The sequence below is a fragment of the Poecile atricapillus genome, chromosome 25 (assembly GCF_030490865.1).
Source record: "Poecile atricapillus isolate bPoeAtr1 chromosome 25, bPoeAtr1.hap1, whole genome shotgun sequence".
In the NCBI taxonomy this organism is placed as follows: domain Eukaryota; kingdom Metazoa; phylum Chordata; class Aves; order Passeriformes; family Paridae; genus Poecile; species Poecile atricapillus.
The window spans coordinates 967,203-988,050 of record NC_081273.1 but is presented as its reverse complement, the minus strand read 5'-3'; the positions used below and the strand labels follow the sequence as shown (position 1 = coordinate 988,050).

Sequence of the window (20,848 nt, the reverse complement as noted above, 5' to 3'; positions counted from 1 at the left end):
AGCAGCATAAAAAAGGAGACAGCAAGTGAGTCTGTCTCATCTCCAGCCTCCCCTTGCTCATCCACCTCCCTGAGCAGGCAGAGTTTATGTGCAGCAGTGAGTTTGCTCAAGTGCAAGTGTCCCCAGGCACATGTTTCCACCACAGGAATGTGCCCGAGCTTGGCCTCAGGAATTACCTTTTTGTGTGTATTTGAGCAGCCACGGAGAGAGCTTCAGCCTTCCTCATTCTTGTTCCAGTGATGCTGTCACAGGGTTAAATGTGATTTAGGGCCCGTTCTGGTGATGTCAGAGGTTCCCTGAGCTGCAGCAGGAGAATTCACCAGAGGGTTTAGGAACTCGCAGTTTCCCTCTCTGCTTCCCTTTCTCTGCTCACATTCCTGGCCTGGTGCTGTGTTTTCTCCCTGCTCTCCTGTGGGGAGCAGGAGCTGGGCCAGCCCCACAACCGTGGATCAAGGCAGGGGTTATTTTAGGGGGAATAAAATGAGGTGGAAATCCTGGCTGTTCCCAGTGGAATTCCCAAGGGTATGACCACCTCAGTTTGTCCGGGGAGAGGGAAGAGGATGGGACACCTCTGCTGCCGCCGCCTGTGGCTTTGCTCACTGCAGACTCATTTGTGGGTGAGCAGCAGAGTTTCCAGGGAATTGTGCACAGGCAGGAGCTATCCAGGCATTCCCCAGCAGCCTGTGAGCTGTGGTCTGCCACAATCCAGCAGTGCAAGTCAGTAGAAGCATCTGAACAATGTGGCAGGGGTTTTTGTTATTATTATTGTTGTTGTTATTATTTAGGGGTGTCTTTTCACCAGTTCCTCCCAGAGAATGTGTGCAGACAGACAGCAAACCAGCACATGTCAGTTTACCAAAAGCAGTTATTTTAATTCATGGCCCTTTCTCCAGCAGTCAGCAGGATGCCTTATTCATTTGCCAGCAGGAGGGTAAATCTATTTCAAAATGATTGAAATATTATGCACAGCTTGAACGAATGTTTAAAATAAATACAGTAGAAGAAACATGTTGTTTGTGAAACGAGAAGATAAATTAAGTTTAGTGCAGACACATTATTCCCAAGCCTGGCTGCTTGGCTTTCCCAGCGAAATCCTTTAGGCCTTAATCCAGTAGGAATGTTCTGATTTGCTCTCCTGAAGGAGCAGGACTTTCTCCTTAGAGCTTTGCAGGGTATGGGGCAGGCTGTGGGCTCCACGGTGTGTCCCAGGCTGTGGGAAGGCCCAAAGGGGGGACGGGCACCCCGCAAGGCTTGAGCAGAGCTGGAGAAGCAAGGCCCTGGCAGGGCAAAGAGCCCGGCCTTTGTCTTCCAGTATCGGCACTGTGGTTCCCTCCAGCCACTTCTGCTCAGTAAGATTAAATTTATTTTCATCCTCTTAACTGAACTTTCTTTTAATGGCAGCAGGGGTGACAGCCCCCAAAATAGCTTTCCTCTGGAGTGTGTCCCGAGTGGCCTGTCCCCGATAACCTCCTTCCAGCCGGGCCTTTATCTGCCGGGTGACAAGCAGCTCTCCCTGCACAGCCAGAGGAAATTCCACTCGTTGTTGTGCTGCTGCTGGGCTCTGCCTCAGCTCTGTCTCCTGCTGCTGCGGGACTGCCAGGGCTTCCTGGGGTGACAACCAGCGGGAGGCTCACTCCAGGATTCCCAGTCAGCTCCCAGTATGATCCTGCTCTAAGGGAGCCTGATAGCTCAGCCATGGTCCTGTCAGCTTTGGATCCATCTCCTCGAATTTCCTCTGGTCCTGGATCCCTTCCAGTAACACCAAAATAAGCAAAAGAACCCATCACCCCTCCCCTGGTGCAGCTTCCTTGCATTGCAGGTTCTGAGGCAGGTGTGACTGTCAGGAGAGCAAACATCAGGCAACCACCCCTGCAGGGGGATCAGGTATCTTCTCTTTGAGCTGTGGTAGCGCTTCATTCTTCTAGAAATGGAACAACACATCCTCATGCTCATGAGGGCAAAAGGTTTCATTGCTGGGTCAGGAAGAACGTTGAGGTTTAGGATTTTGAGGAGGCTTTCCAGGGCAGTACCTGGAAGTGCATTGTTTAGGGACCCTCTAAGCTTTGGAGGGTGTGCACCACCTCTTAGGCACTGCAGAGCATTTGATTTATTCTTCCCACTAGCACTAACATCCCAAACCAGTAATTAAAGTAGGAATCTTCCCTGACTCCCCATTGCACAGCTGGGCTTGACCTTTCAAATGGATTTCACTTGGACTTGCTATTTTTGTCCAGGGGGGACACTTCTTCTGCTTCTATTAAAGAAGAGATGCATCTTGATGCATCTCTTCTCCCAGGGTAAGAGGTGTAGCTTGTAAGCCTTGAGCACTGACAGGGTCACTTTTTTGGGGACATTACATGCAGGGAACTGTACAGAAAGCCTTGGAAGGAAATGCAGCAGCAGCTCTGGAAAGATAGAGCAGCCTTTTGGTTCAGACCATTCTGGGACTCTGGACACATCATTTCACTTCGCTGCTTCCTCTGGGATTTCTGTACATGGCCACTGATTCCTTGATGTTTGTTTTGGAGGATCAAAACTGTCCTTCCAAGCTGATTATATGAGGGGAGCTAAGGTGCTGTGGTGATTGGGATTGTATTTTTTATACTGTTGGTTTGCAAGGTTGCAATCCAGCACAATTAAAATATCAGGCAGTATCTGTGAGTTACCTCAAAGGTCTCACTCCTCATTCTCTAGTCACAGGTCTGGCTCTGGTTCAGCCACTTCTGATGTGTGATGTGAGCAGAACTTTGTGTGCTGGCTGACCCTTCCATCTAGAGGTGGAGAAGGGTGCACTGAGGAAAGATTGACACAGCTGAGAATTGTCTTTTAAAGTGCTTTAGTGACATAATTGTTCATAACTTTGCTCTCTGTACAATGTCAGTGTTTATGTCCCATGTTACGGATGGCAAATTGGAGATACAGAGTAAAGTGATTTGTTCTGACCCAAGAAAGGAGCTCACAGTACACTGGGACCGGGACCTGAGCATTCCTGGTTCCCAGAGTTTGACTTCCATACTCACATTGTGCTCATTTGCACCACAACTTTCTCTTGTCATCATCTGAATTGCTGAATTCTCCCCTCCTTTTAAAACCACTTAGTTCAGCAGCTTTTAACACTATTTCCATTTTACCACAGCATTGAAAATTGATGAGCTCAGTTACATCACTGGGAAGAGTTCCCAAAAACTCTTTGGCCTGCCAATAGAACTCTCAGTAACAGAATGAACTGGGGGGGAAAAAAAAAACAGAAACCTGAATTGAAGTTTCTTGTTGCATTTATGTCAAAATTCAGCCCCAGAAAATGTTCAGCACTACTCAGCTCCCACCAAGCAGGACTTTTTTCCTGTAGGGATGCAGGTTTGGCTGTGGGGAGATGAACAGTTTGGAACCAAATCTGAAGCCAAATGTTGATAGGAGGCTCCTGGACTGTGTTTTTGTTCAAACAACACCTTTGTGCTTCAAAGGGGACGATAATCTCTGTTTGCATTGGTGATTTTTTGGAAGGATACATCCAGAGCTGGGAATTTCCTCTCTTATCCCAGTGGAGTGCTTTCTGCCAGGTGTGAAGGAATCAAGTGTTCTCCATCTCCCCAGCTTTCTGGAGAGTTGTCTTCAAATGTTTCCGTTTTCCCCATCCAGACGGCTCCTGGAGCAGTGAGGAGCAGCTGAAGGCTGGGACAGTTGGGAATAAGCTGCAAAATTTCTTTTGTCCCAGAGTGAGTCTCTGCTTCTCCTTGGCTTTTCAGTTTTCATTTCCATTAGGCTTTTTTTCCCCTGAAAGAAATCAAAGGCTTTCAGAGAGGAGAAGTCACATTTTGGAGGTGGAGATGCAGCAGCTTGGCCCAAGCTATGTCTTCTCTATTTCCTAATCTAGTCCCATTCCCTACTGCTCTGTCCTGCAACTGTACCAGCCCCAAAGAAAGAGGGAAGGAATTGTTTCAGAGCATTCAAAGGTGCTCAAGTTCCAGAGCCAGAGAGTCTGTTTTCATAGAGGACTTTGGCAACCAGAAATTTGTGTGAGGTCTTGGCTCCTAAGTCCCTTAGCTTTGCCTTCTGTCTCGCCTTTTCGTGTTCTCCTTCCAGCAGCCGTGCATCTTTAACATCCTAAAATTTCTTTCCATCTTTTCAGGCTTTTTAACACCTTTGCATGGCCCTGAAAACTTCAGTGAGTTGGACATTCCAACATAGCAGCTTCATTAAATGTCCTATAAATATAAAAATATAAATTCTATGAAATATATATAGTGTAGATAAATAGTGATCACTGGTATGCTGCTCCTCTTTGATTGGAGGCTTTTGAGAAAACAAATGCTGGGTTAGAGCAAACCCAAACCTGTGTTTCTGTTTTGTTTTACTGAGTTATTTATTAATCCTCTCATGACTGAATTCTCTCTGAAAACTCAGTCCCATGAATACCTGGTACTACATTTTTGTGTCACTGGTTTCATTGACTTCAGACAAGACAAAGCCAGGATTGTCATAACCTTTCTTCTCTTTGGCTTTGGCTTCCTTCTCATTGTAGAGACAGAAGGCACAGTGGGGAGTCTCCACGGCCACTGTCTTGCTGAAGTTCTGGAAGTCCACTCTGTATTTCCCTTCTTTGGTCTTGGACACGATGGGAGCGAAGCGGTACCCCCAGAGCACCTCCTCGGGGATGTAGGACGTCCTCACCTGGCAGGTGGCACTGGTGGCCTCCACGGTGCCATCCAAAAACACCACCAGCTCAAAGTCCTGCTGCAGGAGGGTTTCTGCTGCCATGTGGAAGAAGGGGCTGTTCTTGTCTATGATGTGGTAAATGGTGAGGGGTGAGATGAAGAAGAGATTCTCATTGCCAGCGTCCACTACGAATTCGATGTTGACCTGGTCGAGGATGATGGTCTCCCCCTCGGGGGTGATGGTGGTCTTCAACAGTTTCCCATAGATGTGGCTCCCGATCAGCAGGCTCTTGCGGAGGTTGGCCACGCGGATCAGGAGGCAGAGCTTCCCCCCACGCTTGCTGATGACAGCGTTCTTGCTGAATGTGATGGTCTTGGCCCGGTTCTTGGACCTGGAGATCTTGGCCAGGATGGCCCCACACATGAAGGAGTTGATGATGACACCCAGGATGGACTGGAAGATGAGCAGGAAGATGGCAGTGGCACACTGCTCTGTGACACACCTGAAGCCGTACCCAATGGTCACCTGGGTTTCCAGGGAGAAGAGGAAGGCTGAGGTGAGGCCGTTGATGTTCTCCACGCAGGGGGTGTGGTTGATGGAGGGGTTGAACTCGGGCAGGTCTTTGTGGATGTAGGCCACGACGTACCAGAGCAGCCCAAACAGGAACCAGCTGCCCAGGAAGGCTGAGATGAAGATGGTCATCTTGTACCTCCACCTGAGGTCCAGGATGGTTGTCCATATGTCAATCAGGAAGACGAACCTGGATTGCTCCACGTTGCCAAACTCGATGTTGCACCTCCCATCCTTGGAGACGAGCCTGGCCCGGCGCCGGCTGCGCTCCCGGAGGTGGCTGGTGAAGCGTTCTCGGAGGTAGCTGAACATCCCCACTTCTGACAGGGCTCTGCAGGGAAAGAAACAAGGGCAGTGTGGTTTAATCTCTACCTGTGGGCCAGGGGGAAAGTCTGACACAAGCTCAAGACACTTGATTAGGACAAAGTTATACCATTTGCATATTTTCCCATATTTGGAGGGGAAGAGTTCCAGTAAGCTGGTGAGGAAACTCAGAGCTCCTTGCCTAAGGAGCATTCCAGTAAAAAACAATCATTTAGGCTTGCTCAATAAACTCTGAGTCAGTCAAGTGTTAATATTATCCTGTGCTCAGTTGTGTAAGTGAAGCCTGGAGCAGCAATAACTCCATTGTGGGCATGTGTGTGGAAAACTGCTGGGTTTAGAGACCTTTCAGCCTTTTAGGAGAGGAATCCTGGTCTGTTAGTGCAGTTTTGTGTGTATCTCAACCTTAGGAGACCCTAAATGAAATGTGGATAGGAAATTTAGGGACAAAGGGGAGCAGATGCAGAAGGCATAATTAAGCCAGATACACAGTTATTTTCAGCGTGGTTAGAGATGTGGTTTGGAGGTGTGAAATTCAGATGCTGGAATCACACAAGCATCTCAAATGGGATTATTAAGTGAGAACAAAAGAAAAGCTCAAACTCCAGCAGGAGAATTTGGGTGTTTGCTCACCACAAAGGTGATACTAAGACTAAGAATGGATTTCTGAACCTGATCCTTTAAAGGAAAGTGTAGCTCTCTGTTCCTCTTATTTAGTCCTTTATGACTGACCATGTTAACAAGAGGCCCAGGGAGTAAGAGTCATTGATGGAGAAAATGCTACAGATGTATTCAGACTGGAATTTGGATCAACCTACATCTGAAAAATTCCCAGTCTTAGAGTTACTCAGACACGCAGGTGTGGGGAAAGGCTGATGCACTGCAGAGTCAGACACTGCCTGGGATATTCATGGACCATCCTAGGGCCTGATTTTGACCCAAAACTTAGGAGTGTTCTTAGAAATAATTGATTCCTTAGTTTATCACCCTTGAAGCATAAAATGTGTTTGGTTGCCAGAGAGGATGTTGGATTAGCGCACAATGAGCCCTCCCTGGACCCATGTGTGCCTTTTTATTTAGCTTTTGTTGAACAAAATCCTTCTCGAGTGGCTGAATGAGCTGTGTGCTGTGATCATGTGTCCTGGGGCAAAATGCTGCAGCTTCCAAACAAAGTAAGAACTTGAGGGGAAAATATTCCCAGTGCTGACTCACACAGGGGGGTGTTCTGAGCCTGCAGGGTCTCTGAGGAGGAGGATCCCCAGCCACACAGAGTGAGAGCTTGGGGTTTCTGCAGATGCCGTGGGGATGCTTTCTTTGGGAAAACCTGTGAGTGCACTGAAATCAGGAGATGTTGAGGGTTTTGTTTTCTATTGTTACTTTACCTTCACAATAGGAAAGGGCAGTAAAACAAGCTTAGAAATGACTTTTTTAGAGCAAGCTAAAGATGCTGCACCCTTATCTCAAACCCTGCCTCCTATCACCAGCCTACCCAGTCTTCCTTCTGGTCAGCAGCAAAATGCTTGGGCTCAAATTGGTGGCAAGTAGCCTGCCCAAATTTTGCTTGATTTTATGTGCTTAAGTATTTGTGGCAAGAGCTGTTTACATCTCCTAAACTCTAATTTCATATAACTAAAATGAGGATAATCCCAAGTGAGCCCCTAGACACTGGTGGGAGTTTATTGTGAAATTTGTCTCATTTAACTGTAGCCATTTAAACCCTGGAGAAGTGTGTGTGCCACTTGTACAGCTGACACAGGAGATGACCAAGTGTCCCCTCTGAGGGTCCCCTTGCCACCACAACAGCTTTATGAAGTCAAGAACTGCTGCTTGGCAATGTCCCTTTACCCTGTAATATTAACTTAGAGAAGCTGCCTGATGTCTCAGCTGGCTAAACCAGAAATCCTCCCATTGGACCCAGTTCCAGGCAGCAGAAAACACCTTCACATGTGTCAATCAGTAGCATAGAGAAAATATTAAATGATCAAGGACAGAGTCTAAGGATAAATTAATTGCATTTTGTAAAGCCAGAAGTAATTCTATTATTTAATGTCCTTGTTAGTATCAGCAGCCCTAAGAATGAATTTATTTCTGTGTCTCTTACAGCTGCCTTCTCTCTGCACTTGGACTGAATCACCTTCCTCCCCTGCTCAATAAAAGAAAGAAATGAAGGTCACTTTGTACTGTACCTTTTCACCCTTCTGCTGCTGAATTTCTTGGTTGCAAATGGAGCTGACAGAGGTTAAACTTTAAGCCAGTATTCGAGGAAAGAGGAATGAGGTCACATTTTCCTGAACAATTCTCAAGTTTTATTTTCCTGATATTCCTTTTATTTCACTTCTAATATGTACATGTTAATACGTAGTTTGAGCAGAAATAAAATATTTCTGTGTAACACATTATTCCAATAAATTTTCCATGGTTTAGACTTACTGTTCAAAAGCACCCAGCTTCAGCTGGCTTTGTGTTCATTTTGTCCCTTTCTGCAGGAAAGCATTGGCTTTACCAGAATGGCAGGGTCAAATTTTGGGATGCCTCACCTTGTACACTGTGAGCTGCACATGCACTCTTTAGGCACAGAGGGGCTCCTAACCTCAGGGATTGATGTGGAGAAATCTGCAGGAATTCTGGTTTCTAATCTGCCCATGTCCTCACAGCACGGGTCACGATAAATTACTATCACAGTTCTGATCCAGCCTCCACTAGAAACCTCCTGGAGTTTGAGTGAGGATCTGGACATGTAACTGAACAGGTAACAGCCACAGAAGAGCTGAGAACAAGATGCTCAGCCTGGATCCTTGAAAACAGGTCCCCAGCTCCACCATTCTTCTCCTGCCTCTTTAATCATCCATGGCCCCTTCTGAGGCTCCTTTACAAGCCCTGTCTAAGCTACCCCCGAGCAGAACAAAGAGGCAGAAGAATTACATCTCTCTTCAGGAAGGATGACAAAGGAATTCTCCTTTTAACAAATCCCTTGCCCCCACACACAGCTGAAATGTGTTGATTTGCTTCAGCAGGAGGAAAATTCCCTCCTGGATAAGCATGCTGCGAGTATATCACCGACTGTCTGGAGGAGATTATATAAAGCAAGTTATATAATACAGCAATTAAAGGCCTTTTAATTCAAATCAGCAAAGGTGCCTGACTACATCCTAGCTAATGTTTACCAGGATATGTTTTCTGTTGGGCCCAAATAAACAGGGAATTGCTGTCTGTCTGGAGTGTGGAATTCTGTGTTGTGGGACTTGGGGAAGGTGCTGCTGTCCCCAGGCACAAAGTGTTTATAGAGGGTGCACTGCTCCAGTTCCTGCACAGGAGGACATTCACCAATAAAAACTCCATGAATAAACATCACCTGTCAAGGTTAGCTGTGAAAACAAGGAGGTCCCACTTCCCTGGCCCAGTCTCATACTTTCCAGTGATCACCAGAGGAAGCAGAAACTTTCATGTTTCCATTCTTTGCTTTCCAAGCACTCCAGCAATGCCTCCATCCCAAATATCTGAGAGCTGTTACCTGTATTTCTGCCTGTTCTTTGCAGCCCTGCAAGTGGATGACATCAATCCTTGCAGTTCCTGAGCAGCTGGAGTTCCTCTGCTCCCTCAGGAATGTTATTGAGTGCTTCTCTTTGCATTTACTTCCTTTCAACTGGTCTGTTTTGAAAAATTTTGGATGTGGAGGGTAATGACATTCAGTTGTTCCTTGGGGAAGTTTTAGTCCAGGGAATTGGCTTTAATCCCAACCATGTGCAGCCCTTGAGGAGATCAGATGGGGAAGGAAGGGAAAGGTGTTGAGTGTTTGGCATTCAACCTGACAAGAACAAGGTTCCATCTCCTGCTCTTTCCCTGATGTTCTGGTGTCTGTGGCTCCACACTCATTCCCTCCCTGGCAGCAGTGGGTGTGGGAGCCAAGATGGCACAACAGGATCATTAGGGGGAGACAGAGCAGCTCCCTGAGCCCACAGCCTGCCGTAGAAATACATCTTTGTTAGGGATTCAGAGGAAGTTCTAAGCAGCTTAAGTAGAAGAAAGGGGATACAGAGTAAAAGGATTATATTTTTTTTTCAGTCCTGTTCAGTTCTTTTCAGAACTCAGATCTTCTTTCAGTACTTTCTATGTTTTTCTTTTTGTTGAACTTTCCCTGAACAAAGTATGTGAGATATCCAATTCCTAATACCTTATCAAATCCGTTTTTATTAGAATTGCAAACTCTAACACTTACTCTCACAGTGTATTATCTGCTGGCTGCTTCACCACCAAGCCCTTTGGGGAGGAGAGCTCATTTGCCCTTTGCCAGCTGCCATGAGCAGAGCAGGAATGAACCTGGATAGGATGGAGAGTAGGAATGAGCCTGCTGGGATGGATGGAGAGTAGGAATGAGCCTGTTGGGATGGGATGCATCAGGAATGGGCCTGTAGGAAGGGGATAGAAGCTGCCCCATTCTGTCTTCTTGCTTGTATCAAAATCAAAATCAAGGACTGTCACAGAGAGCTGAATCAATTAGGAGTGGAAGAAGATCTAAGGTCCCTAAAGCAGCCAGCTGGCCTTGGGGTCTGTCTGTACAGAACCTGATTTGAACCATCCTCTGAGCATCCTCCTGAGGGACACATCTGCCAAGGGACCAGACCTGCTGGCACTGGCAGGGTTCCTTCTTGGCCCTGGCAATGCCACCATGGAATATTTATCCCTGGCAGCAGCTTGGAGTGCTGAGCACTGTGGCTGTGCCTCCAGAGTGACGCCTGAAATGCCAGTTCCATGTGGGAAATATGATCCTTCCATCCGGCTCAGTGCTAAGCTGGAGTCTTGTCACAGCTCCAGTCCAAGTGACTGCATTTGCCTAAAGCCCAAGTGGAATTTCAAGTGGATACCCCAAAGGATCTTATGCCCTGCCTTACCCTCTCTCCTGCTAAACAGAATTACTGTGAGGTGCTCGAGAGAGGCAGAGGGACACCTGCCTGGGGGCTGGGCACCCACAATATCCACTGAGAAAATGGCATATCCTTGGAAGAGGTGTCTCCCACCCCAGATTTCTGTGGTAGCACACAGCTCTGTGTGAGCAGCCAGTGAAAAAATCCCTGAAGTGCCAAACTGTCCCCTTCAATGGGAGAAGGGGAGAGGTTTCATCCTGCTGTCTCAGACCTGCATGGAGCAGGACTAGTCCAGCCCAGCCCAGCAGGGACATAACCAGGACATGCACTGTCCCCTCCTTTCCCTTCCTCATGTCCTGGCTTTTAGGAACAGACCCATAGCAGCTCTGACATTTGTGGGATGTAGGGACTCTACAGGAACAGTTGGTTGTTCAAGGGACTCAGTGACCTCAGAAGTGCTGCCCTGCCCTGCCAGGGGGGGTCTGCCTTTCTGCCTCACATGAGATCTTCTCACTGTGCTTTGTACCTGTTTTGTAGGGTTTGGCACCTGATGTGCTGCTGCTGAGCAGCCCCAGTGGGACTTGGAGCCACCTTTCAATCATATTTCTGTGATAACAAACAGTCACTAATTCCACTCAGGAATGTTGTGTCCTGTACACATGGTTTGAAAGGAGGGGCACAAAAGCTGAGGGGAAGAAATAATTCCCCCATGGGAATGCAGACCAATGAATAAATGAAAGAACAGGCACTGCAGCACTGGGGGCTCAAGCAAATCTTGTTTTCTGAAAGCTTAGAGGTGTTTGGGATCCTCAAAGGTTAAAATATTTACCTCAGACATATAAATAAAGGATTTACATCAATAAAGGTATTACTGTCATTGTTAGCAATTAATAATACTGTAAGTGGTGCTGCACAGAAATTAATCCAGGGCTGCATTTGCTGGGGGAGAGTTAAAGGCTTCAGCTGACTGAGAGCTAAGGACACATCCCATATGCAAACACTGGGAAGGGTTTGGTAGAGGAACAGAAGCAGCATTTCCTCCTGTCCTGGTCCCTCCAGGAATGTGGCACTTGGAAACACCTCTGGCTGCACAAAGCCATCTGCCAGCACTCAGCAACAATCACTCCACAGGCACCAGAGAAAACATCATTATTGGATATTTTTACAGTGCCAGGTTAATCCCATGGCTGGACTGAACCTCCCACTGCACCTTCTGCTGGGACAGAGAATTCCCAGGCACCAGCTCAGGGTGCAGCCATGCTGGGATGTTGCCTCTGGACACAGAGAACTGAGAGCTGAGCTGTCTTTCCTACAGGATTTCTCAACAGAACTAATTTCTATTTTCAGACAAATAGATTTCCACTGAAAATATTCAGGTTTTAGTAGGAAATTGCTGTCTAGGAGAAATGATTTCTCAAGCAAATTATATCTTTTGGGATTTTTAATTTGGTAAAAAAATTCCCCGTAAATAATTTTCATTGTAGGAGAGTTGTGTGTGACACGTTGTGGTTGCATGAGAAAAAAACAATAGGGATTCAACTCACCCTCAGTGTTATACTAGATTTGTGTTCTACTTTAAGAGAATTGATTTTGACAGGCTGAGAAGCTTTGAACATAAAGCCTTTTGCTTTTAGTTGAAATTTTTAATGGAGAAAGGCAGGTTTTGTGTGGCTACTTCTGCTCTGTGTTGCCAGACAAAGGCACTGCCCTGTGAATGTGTGAGAAGGGCAGATGGAAATGGGTTCTCACCTGGACCTGTGGGACTGATCTGAATGCAGTGAACCCTCAGCAGCAATGGCTGGAAGGCAAATACTGCATAAACACCCCCAAAAAGTCACAGGGAAAATGGGCAGGGTCATGTGAGCCAATTCCGCACATTCCCCATTTTGGTGTTTGCTGAGGCATTTAAAGGGTTGAATCATTAACTCCCATTTTGTTTCTCCAGGCTGGCAATGTCAAGTGTCAGTCACCAGTTGCTGCAGGAGCTCAAAGGCAGCTGGTTCTGGGCTTGGGGACACAGCAGGGGACAGACTTTGGCAAGGCAAAGCCACCTGTGAGCGCTGACACGGCTGAACCTGCTCTGCTGTCAGGATACCTCAGCACCCTGCACTGCCGTGCCAGATAAAAGCTCTGCTTCTTTCTTTCCAAAGTGCTGTGAATTTTAGCTGATATTGCTGAGGTCCTGCCCCAGACAGGCCCCAGCTCTGGGGGAAGGGGCAGAGAACTCTGGTGAGCTCAGTGGGTTGGGAAAGGGTTCTCCTTACTCAGGGCACAGGGGGAGCATTGCAGCTCTTCTGTCCAGGCTCTGCACAAGGACAAAAACAAGACAGCAAATGTTGTGTGACAGAAAACCTCCCCAGAGTAGTTCAGAGAGAAGCCAATTCCAGCACTGGAGCAGAGACATGGTAAAGGAGTGCTCAGAACACAGCCAAGAGCCCAGCTGGCCCTGCCACAGCCTGACTGCATCCTTAGGGGCAGGATTGGATGTGCTCTTGGGATACTCCCTGTGTGTGAGCCTGAGGAAGACAAGGGAAAGGCAAATAAACCCCTACCCTGTGTGGGACTGCAGCAGGAAGAGCTGCTCTGTGTTTTTAGGATACAGACTCCAAAAAACTGCTGATACCCCTGGTGTGAATGCCACCCTGGGGATCACAGCTCTGCTGCCATCTCTACCCTGCCAACGGCAGCAGGGAAAGCCCCAGTCAGCCAGGGAACATTTTCATGGAATGTGAAGAGCATTGTCCTCACCTTAGGCTGTAATTCCAGCCTTGGTGCTTATCAAGGTGACTTTGGTTTCTAAACTGGCCAAACTCCCCCTGTGCTGTGCTGGTCTGGTGCCAATAACCCAAGCAGATCAGAGAGGCTGTCACACTGCTCTGGATAAGCCAGACTCAAACCCTGCTTTGCCAGGTTTCCATTGGGAATGCCAGCCCCTGAGCACTTCCCAGACAGCAGGATTGGAGAGGAAAGGCTTGGAGATGTACAGGAGGATGTGCTAGGTGGTAGCTGCATTCCCCAGCCTCCCTGAGATGGTTCATGTGAGGATTCACTGGCCTGGAAACAGCAGTTGTTGAGCTGGGGCCCTTACTCTGTGGGCTCAGATGTTTCCATCTCTCTCTAACTGCTGGTCCCTGTCTGCAAGGGAAATAAGAATCATTTCTCTCTATGCAACTGTGAGGCTATTTTGAGGCTGAGGCTGGGGTTTCAGCAGGTGCTGTTTTACTGCCCAGCACCCACTGCCATGCCCTGTTAGAGTACTACAGTTGCTTCAGTAGTAACCACAGTGATCCCTGGGCACAGCTGTCAGGGATTCTGAGATCTTTCAGGAGCAGTGATGTGCTATAAATAGAATTTATTGCTATTTGTTTCCCACAGAAGGCAGTTCTTTCACATTTTATCCCTTTCTTCAGGTAAACACAGAACAAAGTGAGGAAGGCTTTCTCTCAAGATCAAAGTGTTTGTGGAGCTCTTCCCTTGTATCATTTATATCACTGAACTGTGTGTGAAGCATTTTCCAGCTCTGCCTGTCTCACTTGCCAGGGATGAAAGGCTGCACTGCAGCCTGAGTTCTGTGCTGCTCATTACTTAGCACCTCCCATCCCCTTCATTAAGTAACAGTAGTCTCATAGTAAATCTCACAAATACACAGTTTACAGAGGGCTTTTCTACTTTTAGTTCTTCTGTTACTGTTGTGTCTGTTCTGCCCTGCTGTTACTTGCATTTGGCTTTGTTTTGCAATCAAGTTGTCCTCGTTTCCTGAATTTCTGTACATAGGATCAGTTTCTCTTAGGAATATTAACAGACCCTGTGCTTCATGATCATGTGCTAGGTTCCTCTTAGTGTGCCCAGCCTCTCATTCAGGAGTTTCCCAGCAGATGTGTCAAAAGGAACATCATTCCAGACTTGCTCTCCTTTAAAAGACATTTTGGACTTCAGCTTTCAGACTCACTTTTTACCTCAGATGCATAAAGACCCTCCCTGATATCTGCAGTCAGAGTCAGGTGGGCCACAGTGGCACCACAGGGAATGGGAGCATCTGGGGGGGACAATGCAACCTCTTAATTCTCACTGTACATCCAGAAAGCAAAGAAACCTCTGGTGACCCCACAGAATTGCTCAAAAGGGAAAGATTCATTGCATTCCTGAATAGATGCACTTTTCCTTTGGATAATACAGGTTTTCTGTCTTGTGAATTCCTTTAAGTGTCTAGCCATGTGATGAGCTGAGCTGCCACTGAAGCAGTGAGGATAATACAGGTTTTCTGTCTTGTGAATTCCTTTAAGTGTCTAGCCATGTGATGAGCTGAGCTGACAGTGAAGCACATCAGCCACACCCGTCGATTTTCCCTGCTCCCCTCTTGCCCCCTGGCCCTGCTCTCCTGAGCTGCAGCAGCTCTCTGGCAGGCTGGCAGCTGCTGGCTGATGCTCCACCTTGAGCCAGTCCAGGCTGCACAATCACAGATCAGACACCGGTGCCAGGGGAGATTTCTGTCCATCACAAGCGCTCCAGACTGGGACTGGTGGGTTTTGTCCTGCCCTTGGCTCCTGAGGCCTGATTGCCATGATTTTCAACAATATCTAGTCCCATTCCAATCTCATCTCCGCAATTTCCATCCCTCAGCTCCCCCTGACTGCCACCCCAAGGTGTGGATAACAGCCCGAATTCCAGAGATGCACAGCACAGCCTGCAGCCCCTGCCATGGCCTTTAGACTCAGCCCAAGACTTAGGTCTGACTTCAGAACTTCCTGGCTGAACTCAGAGCTGGTAAAGGCATTTTGTGCTCTTTTGTACAGGGTCTGATGAAGCAGATTTTGTCCATCTGGATTAGAGTCGGCTTGTGCCCAGCGGATTGGTTAAAATGTCCCTGGGATTTATTACAATTTAATGCCATAGAAGCTAAACAAATTTCAGGAACAATTTTGAGGATCAGCTCTCAGCAGGCAGCTATTTGCCTAATGTCCTACTTTTTTATATGTCTCCTGCAGAAAGAAAATAGCTTTTAGTTACACGGGAACCTGATTATTCCCTGAAATACTGGCACTGAAAATTGCCCCTTTTCAGGCCATTTCCTGCTGTCAGGGGCATGATCAGTGGCCTTGGAAGGTGCTGAGGAACACAGGCTGCAGATCTAAAGGCAGGAACACTCTGCTTTACCTGGGATAGGCAATATTTCACCAGCAAGGCTTTTTCTATCCCAATCCTCCAGTTACTTTTGTGCTCCTAATTATTTCTGTGAGTGTAATTGACTTGCAAGACATTCTTGGCTTGCAGAGTGCACGGAGTGAATTATTGACCCGTCACACGGGTCATTGATGTGAGGAGACGTCAGAGCAAACCGGGTGCAAAGCAGCTACTTTGCATTCCTAATAGCAAATGTAAGCCATTAATAACTGTGCTGCCTGCTGCACTCAGAGCCTGCACAGTTTGGGTTTGAGAAGCATATGGCTGAGTTCATCCTCAGTGTAATTTGAAATTCATTGGGCACGGACTTCATCTCCTTCTGCCACTTGAAAATCTCTCCTGTGCTGAGATGTGCTATGCTAATTCCAGAGTTTATGGCTGACTTGAGATGTTACATTTGAAAAATCAAATCCAATTAAATCAACTTATTACCAAGGTCAGAGACCAGCATTCAGTACATTCATTGCTTGCTATTTCACAGCAAGGAGTAAACTTAAAGAGCAGATTCGGTCTCAACCCAAAACCAAACTAATATGTCCTAATCAAATGGCTTTTGGCTGCAGGACCTAGGAAGCGCAGTCAAGTGATAAAGCATTCCCCAGAATCCAAATAGCTCAGCTGAATTCCCAACTTTCCATGGTTTTTTTTGAGCACTATGGGACAAAGTTTCTCTTCTTTGTGCCAGTTTCCCCATCTGCTCAAAAGATAGAAGAGGAACGAGGGGGTTGGGAGGATAAATTCAATGACTGCAAAGTTTTGAGACCTCTTGAGTGTGGAGCTGTGGACTGGTAACAGCACCAGCTTGCTGCAGTGAGAGTTGGAACGGAGCACAGATTTTAGGATAGTGACAGTAAGAGATGCCCCATTGCTATATTGGCAGGCACCTGTTTATTATCTGTGAAGGGAAAAATGTCCTGCATGTATAATATCTCAATATTTTCAGCAAGGAGTGAAACAGAGGGAATATATGATGGCTTTTGGAGGGAGACAAATATAAAGCTGATTTGCAAATCCTTTTGCAAATTAAAGTCTTAAGTTTAGATTTATGATGAGCTCCCACACTGTGCAAGGCTTTGTATTTAAATTACACCATCACCAAGTGCCCAGTGACTCTTTCTGCCTCTTACTGTTCAGCACCTAATGCAGTTCCTGCAGGAGGTCCTTATGTTCCAGACAGAGCCAGACAGAAAAGTGAAGGTGATGTTGACCTCTTGGACTTCCTTTATGTATATCCCACTGTTTCATTTCCAGGGAAAAACAGCTTAACCTGGCCAGGAATTTCATATCCTTCCCACTCATTTAGGAGCTTAAATCTTGGTGGAACTTTCTATGGTGGTGATTCATTCCACCAACCTGAGGGAACTCATTCAAGCGACTCCCATGCCTCAGAATTCCTCTCAGTTCTCAGAAACTGGCATTTCAAAGTGAATTGCTTCAAACTTCCCTGCTTGTCAGCTACACAAGCAGTTCTAGGTACCAAGATTCATATTTTAAGTTTCTGCTTCTGTTAAGTGCCTAAGTTGAACCTGGGACTAAATTAATTCCAAAACTGAAGTTCTGACCTCAGCCATTAATAAGCTTTTAAAAATCTTGTATCAGTTGTGCCACTTCATGTAGGATTCAATTATGCAGCAAACCTTGGGATGTTATTTGAGCTTTTCAGAGTTCTACTAAAGTGGTGTAAAACCCATGAAGGATTTACTCTCACCTCACTTTACCCCTTCAAATGTTTGAAGAGCCCAGGCAGCTCATTTAAGAGCGGCACCAGAGCTGCAGTTTTTATTTGAGGGCTGAAGAAGCTGTTCTTCAGGGCGTCTCCTCTCACCCAGGGTGACAAGATTAGACATAGCCCCCAAATTTAAACAAAAAAGGGAAGTGAGATGAACTCCTCTCGATATTAACAAACATCCATGCACAGGGTGGCCATTCAGGTCGCAGCAGCTCTGCCCTGTGATGCACATGACACTTGTGTAAGTGCCTGATTTTCCCTTTGGGATTGGCATTCCAAGGGCTTTGAGCAGTACCTGGCTGCTTGTTACCCATTCTGGGTTCCTCTGTGCACAGTTCTGCCCCCAGCACAGAAAGTGGTTGGGAGAGTTTATTAAAGCCTGAGTCAAGTTTAATTCCCTTGCCTTTCTCATGGAATGCTGCAGAGGAAGCAGGTTCCCACATCCCAGCCCTGCTTTCCTCCTCACCAAACCCCAAGCTTTCAAACCACCACAGTGGTGAAAGCACGAAGAGAACAGACCCTTACCTGAGTGAGGCTCAGCAGGGAGGGTGTGCCCTCATCAGCCCTGTGCTGCTTCCAGCTCCTGCTCTGGGGACAGGACTCCTGAAGGTCTCTGGGGGCACCCAGAGCACTGGAACTGAGCTCTAAAGCTCCTTTTCTCTGTGGGCAGGCTGAGCTGCAGTCCAGGCAGGGTGTGTGGTGCTGGTGCAGCTTTGGGATTGTGTGCCCAGGGAACACACAGTGGGAACTCCTGGGGCAGCCTGGCTGGGAAGGGGAAGTTTCATTCCCATGTCAAATTACCCTCGTTCCTGCTGTAATCCAGAGATTTAGGGATGTGCCATGGTCACAGGGGGCTGAGGTGAGTTGCTGAACCCAGAACAGCCCTCTGGAGCTCTGAACTCCTCTTGGGAAGTGCCTTTCCCACCACCACCCCTGCGAAAACCCCACAGCTCCCCAGGATGTGCTGCTCACCAGTGCTGGGGTGGGACCACAGGACTTCTGCCAGAGAGGTGAATTCCCAGAGCTGCACTCTTACATTTCTCCTGTCAAGGACAAACAACAAATCTGGATGGAGCTGGAACCCAGCAAGAATCCCATGGCAAGGAAATGAGGCATGAGGCCTCTTTCCCCCACCTGTCTGCCCACCTCCCACCACCATCTCCTTCACATCCCAACACAGATCCATCATTAAAGCTTGGTGCCCTTTGCCCTCATCCTTCCCCACTCCACACATCACTTCCACTGAGCTTAGCTGTGTTTCTAAGTCTCTACACTCTCTCCCTTCAATGTCTCCTTGCCAACCTCGGTTCTGTCTGGAATTAAGGACCTCCTTCAGGAGCTGTAGTAGATGCCAAGCAATAAAAGGCCCAAAGAGCCACTGGACAATTGATTTAGGTACTCAAGGAGCCCACCCCTAGAGTCCCATGCCCTCTGCATCCAGCTCCTCACTAATGTGCTCTGTGCTGCCTGCTCCAGCTCCCCCAGACGCTGCCAGGCAGAGCCTGGTGGGATCCAGCAGCCTCAGCTGTGATCAGGGATCCAGAGGCCCTGTCCCTGTCTCAGGATCACTGCCCTGTGCATGGAGAGCACCTGGAACTGTGAGAATCTCTTACACTGCACCTCTGGGGGCTTTTGGGACAGTTTAACTCAAGAGTGGCAGCTCTCAGATAAGCACTTATGGGAAAAGGCTGTGGTATAGGAAATACGGACCAAGCACAAATGGCCACTCATTCCTTCGTGATCTTTCAAACCATTACCTGGTTATTTTTGTAATTCTATAAGGGAGATTTTCCCCCTCTTGTGCACTGAAGTTGCATGATGCAGAAAATTGGTTTGTTTAAGCAAGAGCTCTTATGGTGTCTTTCATCAAATGTTCTCCGAGAACATTACTAATAATTCATTAAAGCAGCACTGTCAGCTGGAACACTTTTAATTACCATTTTCTGACAAGTCAACCCTTAAGTGGTATGCCCTGATTTTTAAATTTATTACTAACACATATGCAGATTTTTCTCTTTCTCTGCTGATGTTTATAGGGTTTGAGAAAAGCAATTGACTGTGAGATTTAGGAAGTGAACCATGCACTACATGTTGTCATGCCCAAAATGGAAGAGAATTTAAGGGTGGTTACTTTTTTTAACTTTAGAAGTTTTGAGAACCTTGTTCCTGGAGCTCTGAGCATCTCCTGCAGCTGAGCTGGGGGAACTTCTGCTCTGAGCTGCTTGTTCTGGGGAACTGAAACACCTCCCAGTTCAGGTAGAGCTGTGGAAACCCTGAGCTGATGCTCATTAACTGTCCACTTACACACACTTAATTAGCCCTTCAGTTACACTGAAATTACTTAAGTCCCTCTGAAGCCCAGGTGGCTGCTGCTAACACAGGGTTAAACAGCAGTGCTGGCAGTTCCCACACAGATCTAACGTGCTTGGAGCTTGTACCAGCTTATCCCACCCCAGTTTTTCACAGAGCTGAGGTTTAAGGCTCTTCTAGCCCTGTGGCACTGTCAGAAATTCACTCAGCATTCCCAGAGGGGAGCAATGGCTGAATTGCCATCACCTGCACTCGGTGTCTGAGGTGACTCCAGTAGATGCAGAGATTTTCTTGGCAGTGTTCTCCTCAATAGATGCTTAGTGGGAGCAGAAATGGAGGCAGAGAACTGGCAAAGGGCTGTCCAAGGAGAGGTGAGCCAGTGACAAGGCAGACTAGAATCCACACATGCTATTCCACAAAAAAAGGATTTTTTGGTTCCCTTGCTGTAGTCCTGACATAGCAAATTTGTACAGAGACAAAAGGGACAATCTCTAGGGAAACATGGTGGGGAAGCAGTAGAACAGAGCCCCTTACCTTGTGTCTTACCCAGTGCAGATGCCTGCAGAAGGGAGATGGGAGAGGAGCTGCCCGTGTCCCCAGACCAGGGAACTTCCACAGAACTTGGGTCCAGCAGCTCCTGCATCAAAGGGAGAGAGCCCAAGGCCCTCCTTGGCTTTTATGTGTGGCTGTGGCAGCGCAGACTGGCTGCCAGCTCATCTGTATGCAATGGCTCATTAATGCTGGGCCTCGTCTGTACGGGGCATGTGGAAGGCAGGGGAATGGGCTGCAGGATGGATGGAAAGTCAGCTTAGAGCTGGGCTGCCAGAGTTAAAAAGTAATGCAGCATTACCTGGAGGAGCTGACGTTACTGCTGCTGCCACCAGCCCTGAGACTCGTGTCCCACCCCACCAGCACAGGCACAGCACCAGTGCCTTGGCCACCTGTGAGCTTCAGGCCTTTCCTTTGCATGGGGAGATGGTTTGGGCAAGAACCAGGTGCCTCTTGGAGCCCCCCATATGCTGCAGAACCCTTTGCAGCCTGATTTAATGGGGCTGTGCTCTGTGACCTGGCTGTGTCCTTGCCCAAACTCCTGGTCTAATTTCCCCCCCAGATCTGAGCTGAGCCCCTGAGTCCACTGAGGCCTTTGCAGAGGGGTACTGCAGGAGTGACCCCACTGAGGGTGCAGGGGTGACCCCACAGAGGGTGCAGGAGTGACCCC

General features: G+C 47.6%; 1 protein-coding gene across 8 annotated transcripts; it reads right to left on the bottom strand.

Annotated features, from left to right (window-relative positions):
* Positions 1-830: 830 nt before the first annotated feature.
* KCNJ1 (potassium inwardly rectifying channel subfamily J member 1) lies at positions 831-20,382 on the bottom strand. Of its 8 annotated transcripts, XM_058856968.1 has the most exons (5): positions 20,164-20,289; positions 19,876-20,037; positions 18,292-18,362; positions 9,059-9,296; positions 831-5,557 (listed from the first exon to the last, which is right to left on the bottom strand). In XM_058856968.1, the coding sequence occupies exons 4-5, from the start codon at positions 9,100-9,102 to the stop codon at positions 4,423-4,425; spliced, it is 1,179 nt and encodes a 392-aa protein (XP_058712951.1). In that variant the 5' UTR covers positions 9,103-9,296; positions 18,292-18,362; positions 19,876-20,037; positions 20,164-20,289; the 3' UTR covers positions 831-4,422. The 8 variants fall into 8 exon arrangements, 7 of the variants coding, with proteins under 7 accessions (XP_058712951.1, XP_058712952.1, XP_058712950.1 ...); XM_058856969.1 differs by lacking the exon at positions 19,876-20,037 and having other exon boundaries at positions 20,176-20,322; XM_058856967.1 differs by lacking the exon at positions 19,876-20,037 and having other exon boundaries at positions 20,164-20,310.
* Between the last annotated feature and the right edge of the window lie 466 nt (positions 20,383-20,848).

What these genes read in the sequence shown, in the direction of transcription:
- KCNJ1 (XM_058856969.1), bottom strand. Translation starts at nt 9,102, where the DNA reads ATGTCATCCACTTGCAGGGCTGCAAAGAACAGGCAGAAATACAG. An exon ending in AAGAACAGGCAGAAATACAG is followed by an intron (nt 5,558 to 9,058) that starts GTAACAGCTCTC and finishes CTTTCCCTGCAG; the next exon opens with AGCCCTGTCAGAAGTGGGGA.